Source organism: Leptosomus discolor, chromosome Z (genome assembly GCF_034619465.1).
Source record: "Leptosomus discolor isolate bLepDis1 chromosome Z, bLepDis1.hap2, whole genome shotgun sequence".
Taxonomy (NCBI): Eukaryota; Metazoa; Chordata; class Aves; order Leptosomiformes; family Leptosomidae; genus Leptosomus; species Leptosomus discolor.
In genome coordinates, this window is record NC_141419.1 from 14,570,665 (window position 1) to 14,585,657 (window position 14,993).

At 38.6% G+C, this 14,993-nt stretch overlaps 1 protein-coding gene across 2 annotated transcripts in view; it reads left to right on the forward strand.

Annotated features, from left to right (window-relative positions):
- Nucleotides 1-579: 579 nt before the first annotated feature.
- HAPLN1 (hyaluronan and proteoglycan link protein 1) overlaps nucleotides 580-14,993 on the forward strand; it is a 28,737-nt gene continuing 14,323 nt past the window's right edge. Inside the window, exons 1-2 of one of the 2 annotated variants that reach the window (XM_009959551.2) lie at nucleotides 580-679; nucleotides 12,397-12,771. In XM_009959551.2, coding sequence (XP_009957853.2) covers nucleotides 580-679; nucleotides 12,397-12,771 — 475 coding nt within the window. The remainder of the gene's footprint in view (nucleotides 680-12,396; nucleotides 12,772-14,993) is intronic. The other variant, XM_086479815.1, reaches the window with a different exon arrangement.

Here is a 14,993-nt window from a genome sequence, read left to right on the forward strand (position 1 = left end):
GTCATCTTTATTGCTCAGCTTAAACAAACTTGCCACCCTGACTGCTAAGTTAACTTGCAATCTTGATTGAAATGACAAAACCTATGAGAAGATTGTTTTAATCTTGAAAATCTATCACCAGCAGATTGCATCATGCAGTGGATGTAGATATAGTGATAGCTTTGATTGTTTTAACTGTATGTATAGACCAGATCTAGAGTAGGGGCTGGAAAAGCAAAAGTACATTAGAACATTTTTTGAAACACAGGTATTACTTACATATGGTCTTGCAAGGAGTTTGGTTTATGTATATTTGTGTGTCTGCTTTTGTTTTTCATGTTGTATTTCTGCATAGGCAGAGTTAAATATGGATTGTCAGTTTCAATTAACAAAAGTCCTGTCTTCATGTCTAAGAAATTACTAAAAAATTACTAGCTGTTGTAATATTTGCAGCTGAGTGGATTAAATATGTTATAGTTCCCTCATAAGATCATGGCTGTAACAAGTTGTGCAGTGCATCATTGTTAAGGTTTCCAAAAATTCACAAGCCTCTTTGTATGTGATACCCTTACAGTGAAGAAGATTCTTTTGACTATGAAGATGAAGAGTCTACTTTTTCTGGTGCTGATTTCTGTCTGCTGGGCTGAACCTCACCCTGACAACTCAAGTCTGGAGCATGAAAGAATTATTCACATTCAAGGTAAGGAAATACATGAGAAAATAACAATATCTGCAGGCTGATGAGGGAAACAGAATAATGCACTTTACGATCCTTATTTTTTTATTCTGTTACACTGTTTTTAAAATATTATTATCACTGGTAACCAAACCTTTTCTTTTCTGGTTCTGTTGCATTATTATTAGTCCTAAGGAAAGTAAAAAGCAAAAGTTGCACTGTTTAATAGCACTTAGTCACAACCTTGCAAAGATTAGTGAGTAAAGTACAGCATGATTTAAGATAAAGAAAAAAGGCATGCATTCTAAAGTAATAAGAAACTGCAATGGGTTGCAATAACTTTAATTTATTGTGGAATAGATTTAAGTTTAAGAAGACTGTTATACATAGTTCTTCACATGACAGAAAATGATTGCTGTTTGTTATTTGAAAAGGCTCAGCACATCTGAGATCATAATTGGGCAATTTAAAACAGAAAAAAAAAAAAAAAAAAAAAGTAGCTTACCCCGAAAGAAATGTGTCTTTCCTCATACCTTGAATTCACACTAAGTGTTATGCTGGCCTTCGACATAATCTTGTTTGGTTCATGTTTGAATCCTAGAGCTTATAGCTGTAGCAGAATTTGATGCAGTACAATGCAGCTGTTTTTTCAGTCCCAGCTTCAGTAGTTGAGGGTCATTCTGTGTAAGAAAAAACAGGAGATATATGCAGTAAAGACAGGCAGAACTAACAGGGTTTTCCTGCTTTCATTTATAGGTTTCTTGAGGCTGGCTAAGATTAATTTTGCAAAATTAAGAAATGCAGCATTATTATTCTCTTTGTTTGTCTTTAAAGTTTGATTTCTGTCTCTCAACAGCTGGCAAATTGTGTTATCTGAATGTTCGTGTAAATATGAATTACCAAATTAGGGCAGGTTTCTAGGAAATCCTGAATATTTAGAAGTTCACAGGAAAGTCACAGAAGTTAAAGGTACCCTGCACCTATTAAAAAATAGGCACTTGGATTGTCAAGGTCAAATAAGGAATAACAGATAGGTGGTTTCACTCTAAGGAAACGCACAGGACGAAGGTCAAATAAATGTGTTATATCAAAATGAAGATATTTCGCTGTTGTAACATGATGAATATTTGTCCTCCAGAGTAAATTTCAAATTTGACATCAATGTCTAATAAATATAAAACATATAGTTTGCCTTTCCTTGTATAATGCAGATATTTATCTCTGAACTTTACCTTGCTGGAAGATTAAATTAGTGGAAATAATTAAATTAAATTAAAATTATTTTTCCTTAATCTGTGTATGTTATACTTTCTTAGTCAGTAGTTTAGTGTGATTTGCAGGTCATACAGGTCACTTATGACTAGTCCTTCAGCATGTGTACAGTGCAGTCTGCAAGTGCTAAATAATACAAAGTTGTTAGTTTCAAGACAGATAATTCTCCCTATCCCTGAAAACTCATCTGAACCTCGAGAGTTTATTCCTTTAAGGAAAGTTGGAAAATGCTTAAAATTGAGCTCCACCATGAGCTTTGTACATCAGCTGATTCAGGCTCTGAAATACACAGACCACAAAAGAATGAATCTGCTAGGAACTTGGTATTTTTACTATTATTTTTTCTCATTCCTCTCTGCATTGTGGAATCCCATCAGGGTTGGGATTGCACTCTGCCCAATGCTGCATAAACACATACGGTGATCTACACCTGGAAATGAGCTGGAAATCAGGGAAGCCTGTAGAACACGTGTGTTACAGCTTCATACAAAAGGTATTTTATATTACATTAAGGATTGTAGCATCCCCCTCCACAGCTGAAATCCAAGAGTTGTGTAGCTGAGCTCCTCCCAGATTGCACGCTTTGGAATGCCTTGGGATTACAAAAGGTGTGGATAGATGTTGTGTAGTCAAGAACCCAGAGCTGAAAGGGGTCTCCTGAGGCAATGAACTAAACAGCCTTCTATTCTCCTTTCTTTACATCATGTAATTTCCTGCAGGTATTAGTTCGTTTTTAGAAAATCTGGGTTTCAAATCTTGTTACTGCAAGGTAGTTTTGGACCCTATTTTTCTGATACAAAAAACCTTCTAACTCTCCATGTTTATTCACAGATGGACTTATGTATGGACTTATGCTTCTCCTAGTGTTGTTCCTTAGCTTCAAATAACAATTTTTCTTACTTAATTTTCACTTTAAAACGTTGACAAAGTAACACGATATCCTCACAACTATCATTTGAGTAAATGCTTTCAAATTCTTCTCTAAGTGTATAACCTCCAGTTACCTGATAATGTTAGCAGTTCATCTTTACACTGGTTCTTGTTTGAATTCATACTTCTTGAGCGTGCCCAGCCTGGATTTTATTCCAGATAAGGTCTTACACTGGCATTAGTATTTTCATTTCCAAGCTACAATGCTTTGTTTTTCAGACCTTGGATCAAATTTGTACTCTTCCCAGCCTTGCTGCAGTGCTGATAGATGGTCTATTGTGACAGACAATATTTAGTAGTCATTCTCCCTCATTATCACTTGCAATTAACAAGTACAAGCTTTATGTCAATAATTCTTTGCACTAGGCCTTAAAAATCTAGATTATACATTCGATATTAAATGTTATCATACTTTTTCCACCCTTCTTTCTTCAAACATTCTCCTCTCTTCAGTGATGCTTAATCTGCCATGTGAAAATTTTATTAATTCAATAGTGACATTCACTTCACGAGGTAAAATAGTCCAAATATCAGAGTCTCAAAATTATACTGGAGACAGTTCACTGGCCTTTTTCTAGGCTAATCATTGATGTTTCAGCCCAACCAATTGCAGTCTCTTCTGTATCTGGTTCTTAGACACATATCAAAGTTTCCAGCAAAACACTTACTTTCTCTATCCTGTCTAATTTCATATATTTCCCATATCACTCACTTCCCTGAGCTCCAAACAATTGGTGCATCGCGTTTCCCTGGTCCTGTACATTTATTTTTGTTATACAGTTGGTATCAAATTACTCTGGCACACTTTGCTAAATATCTGCTGCATTTTACCCCTCTTTTTAGTGACTTACTCTATTTCTGTTCTTCGACAATTTTTCTCCAAAAATTGTTCTAAGGTCCTGTTTTCTGTTGAGGTCAGACTAATTGTCCTGTTAATGATTAAATTACTTTTCTTACATATATTCATTATTTTGCTGTTGTCCAGAAACACATGGTACCACTCTTAAAGTGACAGATGAGCTAATATCTCTGCCATCAGATTTGCCATACCAAGTGTCAGTAGTAACATCAGTACTTCAGGCTGTGGGGGCTTCCTACCCTTTTCTTTGATCAGGCTGTATTTTCTGAGTTCAGCTTTCATCTTTATGTTTTCATTTCATATCAATGCACCCATGCACTTTAAACAACATCACACTTCCAGAGCATCAAAACCAATGTTATTAAAAAGAGAGGGTTTGTTATTATAGCACTTGGACCATTTCTCTATTGTCCTCCATCTTTATCTGCATAGTGACTCCATACTACAAAATGAACTCATGCCTGTTTAAAGGACTTTTTTTTCACTGCTACAGGAAGATCTTTTACAGTCCTTCCTGACATGCTTTTGATCCGTGTTCCATTTTGTCCTCACTATCATTTCTTATTTCTTCACAACCTGCTAAAGCAGTAGTGTACAGTTCCACCTCATCACCTCTATCTTTCATTTGGCTTTCCTAAAAAGCACCCACCTATTAATACTGTATTACAGCCTGACAGCTATTTCAGTGAGCTTCTGACTCCCTTAACAACTCTCTGTGTCAGGAACCAGATCTAGTTACCCCACTTTGCTGCCCCTGCATTAGTATAAAAACTCCTGCCATCTCTCTCAGACTCAGTGTTTGCTAACCAGAATGAACTGTATTTCATAAATTCTATTGTTCTCTGATTACACTGACAGGTCATTGCTTTTATGAACAAAGCTCTGTCTTTCAAATGTCCACTGTCTTGAAACTGTGGATTTCTTTAGCTTTTCTAAACACATGCCAAACTCTTAACATTGCAATAGGTAGAAATGTGTCCTCTCTTAAGTCTTTCAATTTTTCTTAGAAATGAGTCGCTGGCTTCATGAATATCTCTGTTCCTGCTGTCAGTGTCAGCTCTAGTTCCTGATTCTCCTCTTGTTGTTTAATACAGTGAAACTGGATCTCAGTCAAATTTCTCATCTGCTAGACAGTTTTACCTCTCTACCTTTGCCAGTATTCCTTTCTGCTTCTTTCCTCTGACCCACTTCTTTTGTTTATATCTTTTCTTCTTTGGTTTCATTCCAATATCCAGGAACAAAACTTACAAAATATCTAAAGCTGCATTTTATCTCTTCTGTGACTTCATTCCTTTCCTGAAGCCCCTGGTAGATTTCATGGTTTTGGCCAGGCTGCTCTATTATCCCAGAGTGCTTGACCATATCACCTTCCTCTCTGGTAGGTTGTCTGCATACAAGAGTCATTCCAGTTTAACTTGTGTACATAAAAGCAAATGAGAAAACTATATTTAAATACGTTAAATTTAAATTTAACTTATTAAATTACCACCCACCCCGGTAAACTGTGTGTGCCTTAGGGGATACCAATTTCACTCTGTAGAAAAAATCGTAATCCTAAATTAAATAATCTGCTGAATGTGCAAATGGGACATCAGTATACCCTAGCCACGTAATTGTCCACAACAAGAAAACAATACTACTCTAAGCATATCTATGTAATTAAAGACTCATGTTTTTCTCTGAAGTCGAGATCTGCAAAGGACTCTGTGACCCATGAGAGGGGAAAATGATTCTTTTCAGTGCTCAGCTTTGTATATCTCTCTAATCTATTTGTAGTGCTAGTTGCTGACCAATTATTCAAAAAGGCAGAGTACACTTCAGAGATAAGAACATTCTTCTGTGTATAGCTGTTCTGCAGAATAAAGGAAGTTGACTAAGCCATTACAGTAATTGCTAAGTTAATTACTTAAGGGTGGCAGGAACCTTTAACATATGCTTCCAGTTTGTTCAGGTTTTAGATACATCAAGAAAGGCCAGTGAAGAGAATACAAAGTCTGGTTTATGAAGGATCAACCTTTAACTTTTTAGCTTTTCCTTGCTTGTAAGTGAATTTACATTTTGCAGCATTTCTTTCCATTTCAGATTAAGAATACACCCATTTGCCTGTCAAGATCTCTTCACAGGTTTGTTTGTACATACCAAGAAATATATCAACATGGAATGAGTAGAAAACTTTCTAATATTGCCCTATTGAAAAAAAAAAAAAAAAGGCAGTTAAATCAATTAATCAATAACAAAAGCAGAACAAATCTTTGCCCAACTTGTGCCCAACTTGTTCTGCATGATAATGCATTTTATTTATAATCCGCTTCCTTTTCTTCAAAACAAGCCAGAACCAACAGAGAGAAAGAAGCTGCACAGACTTGCTGGACTAGCCAAAAACATGATAAGAGATTAGATGCATTTCTGATTTGACCTCTTACACTAATTCTTATCTTTCCGAGTTTCATGCTCTTCCACTTTCCTTTTGATTTTCTTCCTATGGTCCACGTTTCTGCATTTTTCCATTTTCAGTGATGTTATCTGTTATTTCTTCCCATTTTCTTGCATTTAGCTTCTCCACTTTAAATTTCTTACTAGTTTTGTTGCCATTCAGGGTACTTTAGATTATGTCATGATCCATTTTGCAGTCTCTTTTTATAGTTGAGCTGATTCTCCTACATCAACATTACTTGCTTTCGTCTTCAGAGCATGCCATGTTGCAATAGCATGTAATACAAATATCAGGAAAAAGCAACCTCGCCTCCTCTTGACATGTTGGTTTTATTAAAGACATTCAGGACTGCATAATCTGGACTAGACCTTAAATGATAGGTACCGGTATATTTGGGTTGTAAAAAATTATTACAGAAGCAAAAGGATTCACATTAAACATAAATTTAAATTACTGATTTATCTTTATTTGCTCCATCAGTCTAATCCCATATATATATATGTAGCATTTAAAGGTAATTAAAGAACTACAAAAGATCTTCGCTGCTTTGGTGTGATATTTTGATTTTGTCAAACAGTCTCAATGACACCCATGAAGATGTTGTTCTGTGCAGAAGAGGTGCAGAGACATTGTCATGATTTCTGTTCTATTCTGTTCTATGAACCCTGATCTTCAGGCAATTTCTTTATCTATACTGAAGTAAACACATACTTAAAGTTATTTATGGCAAAAGGTGGCAATATTTTAGAAGAGCTGAAGTTTGTTATTGCCTTGATGGTTTTATGTGCTCTTAAGAAACCCAAACTTGAGTTAATACGGCCCCTTTAAAAAATACACTCCAACATGTTACTCATATTGAGTAGATGGGATCAGCTGAAAAATGTTTTACCTTAATCTTGTTATCTCTATTTTTGAGAAACAGATTTCCCCTCTGCCGTTTATAAAATGGGTGTTTTTAGCTGTACAATGATTTGGAACCAAGTACCTGAACTTTTTAACTAAGATTTATTTAGGATCTCTTTTACAATCTGTACGAGAAAACTTAAAAGAAATGTGTAGAGAGTATTTTATCCATTGTAGAACCGGATCTATTTAGAAGTTTAAAGTCAAGAACACAGGAGTGTGGTGCTTGTATTTTCTTTCTCATTAAATAAAAAAAAAAGATTGCATTAATGCTAGGTCCAAATTAAGAACAGCTTTTCCCAGTCTTACAGCTGATATGCAAAATTTTTTATATTTATTTTTCCAAAAGCAGAAAAAAATAAGTAGTTATTTAAAACACAGTAGAAAAAATGTAGTAGGCAAAGCATGTGCAAAAAAGTGTGTCTAATTCTTCCTCATGTTTTTCCCGTCGGATTCTCTGAGTAATACACACCTATATATATATACATATTCATAGTGCACTTTTGTACATATTATAGCAAGCGCGATTTATTGTTATCACAGAAATGATTTTTGAGTTTTAGATAAGGGTGGCAGGACAACAAAACATGCCACTGCTATAGGAAGAGTGAGGATATATTCACATGCAAGTTATGCTCAAGTCACTGGTAATACTACAGGAAAGCAAGAAACAACTGTGTGTTTATTTAAAGTAGGATGGCACATGGTGTTATTAAACTAATGGCTTGCTAACAGCATGGAACATTTAGGCAATACATCGGTTTATCTGACAAAACACGTCTATGATGTGATCCCTGATTTATTACTTTTTGCCTCTAAAAATGTACAAAGTTTTTTTCCACTGTTATTCTGTAAGTTACTCCATTAAAGTGTGGGAATAATCAAGCTTTCTAGCCAGGCCAGCATAAGGTTCTCCACAGTTCTGATGGATCAAATGGATAAAGCTGTTTGCCGAGGGTCGTGTTGTGACTCATCCTTTCTGCCCTGGACTATGTTCCCGGTTTTCCAAACCTGGCTTGCCATTACTCTTGAGTGCATAAGCCAATTAAGAGAGGAAAATAAACCAAACCCCAAACAAAAAGAAAACTCCACACTGAGAAAAACCCCACCAAACCAGCTAAAAAGCAAAATGAATCTGAATATGGGTCTAGCAGTCAAATTTGGAACTAAACAAGTAAGGCACCAGGTGAAACTGAACTGAGGGCTCTAGCAGCATGAGAGCAAGTCCATTCACTGTCGTTGAAATGGGAACCACACTGAAGCCAAGGTTAGATGTGTACAAAGTAATGACAACCAGAACAGCAGTGCTAATTGCAGAGCATTCAGACGAGTGGGAAAGGGAGGTGGAGAATAAAAGAGGTGGATAGCATGCTGCTGCCCATGCCTTTTTTCCTAAGGTAGCAAGATACCCTTTTGCCTGCAGTATATATCTGCTTGATTTGGCACCGCTGAGATACAGCAAAGCAACCCGAGTAGCAAGTTTCTAAGTGAGTTTTTGTTTGTAGCAGGCAGTCTTTTCCTACAGCTTGGAAAAGCAGCTCACAGAGTTGTGTATTACCCTGCACAGCTGGACAGTTTCTCTACTTGGACAAACTTATCTATAGCTAGCTTAGCTGTTTTTGCATTATGTTGCCTTTGTCATCAATCTAATTGCACCAAGAGGATTAACAAAGGGCCATAGCCTGTTTGAATCCATAGTAGGGAAGCAGGAGTGGAAAAAATGTGGCGAATCATTCACCAGTGGTGCCTGGTTCTGTACTAACAGTTAAGCTGCTGCCTGTCTAACAAGGCAAAATATGCCAGGAAGGGTGAAAAGCCCACCTAGCAAACCTTTCTCATCCCATTTCTGACCTTGGAGCTGAGAACAGAGCCAATGACCAGGCTGTTGCCATCTCTGTTCACAACAGAAGGAGCAGCTGGTCATTGCCCAGCACATTTCTCACCCTTAGTCCACTATCTGAGGCTCTTGAGTGACCATGCATGTGGTCTGTCTTGTCTCCAGCAAGGATCCAAACTGTCCTATTGCAGACAACTGTTTAGCAAGGCATTATCTGGGGTTTGCAGAATTTATAGTTGTTTGGCCATTCACCTTACAAGTTCTCTGATGGTAATTCTGAAGAAAATAATTCTGGGGAAAAAGACGTATTGTCTTCTTCAAGCAACATACTGGACTCTGTGATAACACTCACGCATCCCATCTTTTTCCTTCTTGCACTCGTCTTTTAGATATCCCTGCCATTTAGATACAAAGATAATTTTGTTCAGAAGGAGAAGACTTGTCAGAAACCTCATGAGGAAAGTAGTCAGCAAGCCACTCTAACAAGCCTTTAAAAGAGTGTTTATCCCGTCTTCCATGATCAGATCACCACCATTTCACAACAGATCATTGTTCATTTTATTAAGGTAACCCAGGAAGCAGGATTCAGTCCTTATTTAAACTGACTTTCAGAGCAGTAATATAGAATACTGCATCCAGACTGCTAAACATACTATAAATGAAAGGATTGTGGTTTGCTCTATGTTTGGGCATTTTTTTTTGTCTGTTGTGGTTGGTTTTTTTAACTCCTTCTCTGTCCAGAAGAACCAAGACCATTCATTTTGCCATGCTCCCAAAAATATGCAGGTAGGTGAATTTGGCCCTGATTCTCACTGGCTGCTGGATAATAAAGAGTTCTTGGCCTGTTGCTGAATCCCTGCTGCCTGCATGTCTTCTGCATGTCTTCTAGCCCAAAAAAATTATGCAGCATCCCCCGATCTGACATCTGCTTTTCCTTGAAAGCTGGAGATTCTTCCTTCCTCCTCTCTTAGGTTTGGAAGCAGCAGCAATGTAATTTTCTGCCTCGCTGTCTTGCCAGAGAGAAGGGCACATCGTCTCTTTTTCTGTAAAAAAACACTGGCTTTTAGAAAACTTGAAGGTGAAGCCACATTTCAAGCGTTGCATCTCACTTTGAGCCTCCAGGGACATAGCAGGTGTTCCAGGCTGAGAGAAGCCATGCTTTTCCTTTCTTTCCCAGGTTGCCATCCCCTCTGTTCTTTTACACATACTGAGATATAAAGGTAATGGCTGCTGCAAAGGGCCAGAGAAGGTGGGAAACTGACAGGAGAGAGTTACACCACCGCATTAGGATGCTAACACTGGAGTCAGAGGTGACAGTGCTCTGGGCAAGTCTCCAGGCTTTGCTGGCATCGACTAGTTGTTGTTAGAAAGAAAGACCTTCAGCAGCCTGAGTCAGCCTCTCCCTCCTGCCCCAGTCCTTCCTGCTAATATTTATTAACTTGACTATTTCAGTGTTAAAGACCCAGCATAGTTGAGCTCTGATTCAGATTTCTTGGTAATAACCACCCCAAAGCATAACATTTCTCCTCCCAAGGTGGACAGAAGTCTGTGGAACATCTTTGTCCCTGAAGGAAGCAGGGAAATTCTCAGACAAACTGTCCTGGCTGCCTTCACTTTCTTCCTTCACCTTGTCCTGTGGAAACAGTGTTAGCAACACTTTCCATGGTGTCTTGCCTCAGATCACCTCTCTCCTTGGATGCTCTACTCTGAAAGGGGGAAGATGGGTCAGCAGAGCAGCCCCAAGCCTCTGATCACCTCTGAGAAGAAGGGCATTGAAAAATAAAACCAGGTGATCTGATCTGCAGTAATGATTTTTCACTGGGTAGGAAAGTCTCTCATCCTGGTAAAACAACTTGCAGCACTCAAGATTGTTCATTCTTGAGGAAGCCACTGCCCTGGCTAATCTGTCCTGTGCAGATAATATCAATGCTTTTGACACAACATCTCCTGACAAAGAACTACATATTTGGGATACCTGTTTTTCTTAAGCAGATGCACATTTCCATTTGGCAAGTTTGTTTTTGCAATTACCACACCTGAACCTGTTTGCGTCATTAAAAAATGCTGCACACCCTGGGGTTTCTTCTGCAGCTTGGTGTAGGCAGCGTGGACAGATAGCAAAACCAAGATGACACTGCAGTTTAAGTGACTATATCATTTAGCTGGCAGTCCTATTGACAAGACTCAGGAGCCTAGGGCTGTCTGGAGACATTTATGAGTTACAGATCCCAACGTCTCCCTGTAACCACAGGTTTTTTGTAGTCCTGTGAACAGACAGCTGGCTGTGTGGGAAACATCCTGGTGGGCTCGTCACTGAAACCTCGTCTGTCAGCCCATCTCCGTGTCTCAGTGATAGAGGGTGGCAATATCTACAGAAGTGCTGAGCTTGCTAAATCAATTTTGCAAACTGCACGAGAGGAGAGGCAAGAGGTACTGAAAGAAGGAAATATTCTCACTTTTGGATACATGTGCTGACTGCTACCATGAAATCTGCGTTTTCCACAGGCAGCGCAGCCTATCAAAGAAGGCACAGAGACTAAAGGTTGGATCTGAGCACCTGCTTAAGCTGACTGTCCTAAACATAATGATTTCATCAAGGAACATCAGCTGTAGTGACCTACTAGAGAGAAAAGAGAGCAGAGAGTCTGGAGTGAGGGTGAGGAGGAGAGGAACAGGCCAGTTAAATACAGGTTCGTGTGAAAAGTGGGCTCAAAATATCAAAGATAAAATATTGAGTTTGAAGGAGTTGAGAAAAGCAGATGAAGAAAAAAGGATTGAGATGATGAAGAAAGTGGGCAGGAGAGGATTGGATTTTACATTTGAAGGTAAATTGGACTTCCTCACTTTGGTGGAAGTATGTCAGGAGGAAACATAAACTCAAAATTAGAATAAAATACAAATAGAAAATAAGACATTTTAGAATAGACACTTTTCATGTCAATATAAATAGTGTTATTTGATACAGTAATGGTTTTCTTGATTTGTCAGTGTGATCCACTGCATCCCAGCTTGTGAGGGGCTTTGTATGCTGTTGCCTGAATAAGCTGAGTCCATACATAAAAACTGAATTATGAATAAAATGCAGTACTGATAGCTCTTGAACAACCTGCAGAGAAATATAAGATGTGTGTGTGGAGGGTTTTATGGATGATGCCATTCATCCACCAGCTATACAACTATGTAAATACATTTATACAACTCTGTCTTCATGACTATGGAGTATAGGATGGCTTCTGCCTACGTGGGAAGGGCAATGCTGTAAACCGGTTTGCCTCTCTGCCTGTCTGAGATTGTACACACGCAGACATACTCACAGCTAAGTAAATAATTATATGTACTGATTCATACATCCTACTACTGCACAGGTACAAAATGATTGCAGGGAAATGATCCTGCAGTCCTAATGTATAATATAGCTGACGGTTGTTATGGCATTGGTCTTACCCATTTTGTAAAAGGTAGATTGCAGACTAATTCTTGTTTCTGTTTTTCTCCTTGAATCCTAGCAGAAAATGGACCCCGTCTACTTGTGGTAGCAGAGCAAGCTAAGATCTTCTCACACCGGGGTGGCAATGTCACACTGCCATGTAAATTTTACCATGAACACACATCAACAGCTGGCTCAGGAACCCACAAAATCCGAATCAAGTGGACCAAACTCACCTCAGATTACCTCAAAGAAGTGGATGTCTTTGTTGCAATGGGACATCACAGAAAGAGCTATGGAAACTACCAGGGCAGAGTGTTTCTGAGAGAAAGCAGTGAAAATGATGCCTCTCTTATAATCACAAATATAATGCTGGAGGATTATGGGAGATATAAGTGCGAGGTGATTGAAGGATTAGAGGATGATACAGCAGTGGTAGCTCTGAATTTGGAAGGTAGGTAACACATGAATTATACTTAAATTCAGATTTGCATTGAATAAGGAATACCTGCTTTTTTTCTCCTAATACAGCTGAAGTTATCAGTGATAACAGCAAGCTGAGAGGTGCGATTCATTGTGCTCTGGGGATCTTGTCCTGAAAGCCCATCACAACGATCATAAATTAGAAGAACGTTAGGACTTCTATAACTTATACTAGCCTGCGGCATATTAAGCTCCCAGTGAGACTTGGTGTGAGGGGAGCCAAAAAAGAATGGCCAATCACAGTATGAAGAACTCCATATGTTTTTAATTTTCTCCTATCACTTTACAGCAGCCATTGCATGTTTTTACAGCAGACTTAGGCAAAATTTTATTAAATATTCCGCTAATAGCCATTTTACAGGTCTTCAGGACATTTTATATTATCGGGCAAATACAAATCTACTTACAAAGAGGAAAAAAGTGAATGTTGTTTTCCAGAGACAATGTTTTTGTCTTTTCCAGCCTTATAATTATGTAAAATAAATGTCTATATTGCCTGCCAAGACAACTGCTACACGTAGTCTGTTGTCATTTCGCCCAGCAATATTCTTGAAAACAGTAGAGTACAAAGCATTAGAAAAATTAGCAAAACAGGTTAAAGAGGACCAAAAATTCATCTTACGAAATTTAGATAAATTTTATGAGTGTCAATGTATGTAAACCAGCATTTGGGCTGTTTGCCCAAAGCACTGCACTGAACTCAGCAGTAAACTAAAAGTTGCATGAAGATGTCTCCCTTAGCCTTATACTTGCAAGCGTGTGCCAGAGAGAACTTTATAGAAGCCATGTTATCTGTGAAAAGGAGTTAGGAAGAAAAAAAAGGAAAGAAAAGAATATCGAACCCTGCCTCTCACACCTGTAAACAGTTGACTTATTGCGGGTTATTGTACATTGTCGTTACCCTGCGCAGCATGACTGGCTGACTGGTTCTTGGAACCAAATAGATGTTGTGGGCTTAGCTTACTTCTTTACATTTGTTTTTCCATTCTTGGATGGAGGCTGCTAAAAACTTCATTTCTGAGTACAAAAAGGCCCTGCGCAGTTTCCATGCCAGCAGCAATTTAGGTTGTTTCACCTCACATGATCCATCTTTAATAAGAATGCACACTGTTCTTTTCAAACTTGGGAGATAAAGAAAAGTGGACACATACAAGTCCAGTTTGTCTTCAACAGTTTTGAGTGAAGACAGAAATGAGTAGGAGGAAAAAGCATTTTACTTCATTTTTCTCTGCTAGCCAAAGGCTCTTGTGTGTTCAGTCTCCTCTTCACTCAGACAGGCACTGAAGTGGTTGCTTTTTGTGACTGCAGTCATTGAGATGAGACACTTAAGGGAAAGCAGTTTCTACTTGGCATGCTCAGCTTTACCTGAAAGCAAGGCTATGATCGGCTGCCCAGGCTGCAGGTACGGGCCCTGTGGTTGGGAGACACATTAAAAGGTGGTCAGCCCCAGGGGAAGAGAGTGATCCACCTTATAGGGTGGTTTCCAGACAATAAGGATGTAAATAAACATGTGGTAAATGCAGATATTTACTGCCCGTGAGGAATAGCAAATGCCACGTAATCCAGAACTGAAACATCCAGCATCTCTTTAGCTGTGTTTGACCCCAGCACGTCTTTTCTCCTTTTGTGTTGTTGTGCAGATGGTTCTGGAGTCCACCCTTGAGTTGCAAGGATGATGAATAATTTGCTAATATGCTTCCAACAGTCTGCTTACATCCTATGTATGTACCTCTATCAGGCTTCGAGATATTCCAGATAAATAACTACATATAGAATCATGGTTAGTTTGAGTTAGAAGGGACCTTAAAGATCATCTAGTTCCAACCCCTCTGCCTTGGGGAAGTCCCAGTTAGATACTGGGATTTCCCTGCGTTTTACAACATTGTGGTATTTTTGCTAATGTAAAAGGATCAGAGCCAGTGTAAAATCTTTAAAGTGTTCATCACACCACACATCTGGACCAGATACTTGTCTGGTGATATTTAGCATCGTGCCTCTGAAGCAAAAGTACATTAGCTTTCTGCTGTTGAAAGCAAGGAGGTTCCAATACAAATGCTTTCTGCTGTGCCAGGGGTGCATGGGGAAGAGGAGATGCTGATGGCTGTAGCGGCAGATCGGGAAGTTTTGCCTGAAGCTTGGTACAAATACTTGTGCGCATGTAGAGATCCACATTTGAAAGGCAATATTTAATTG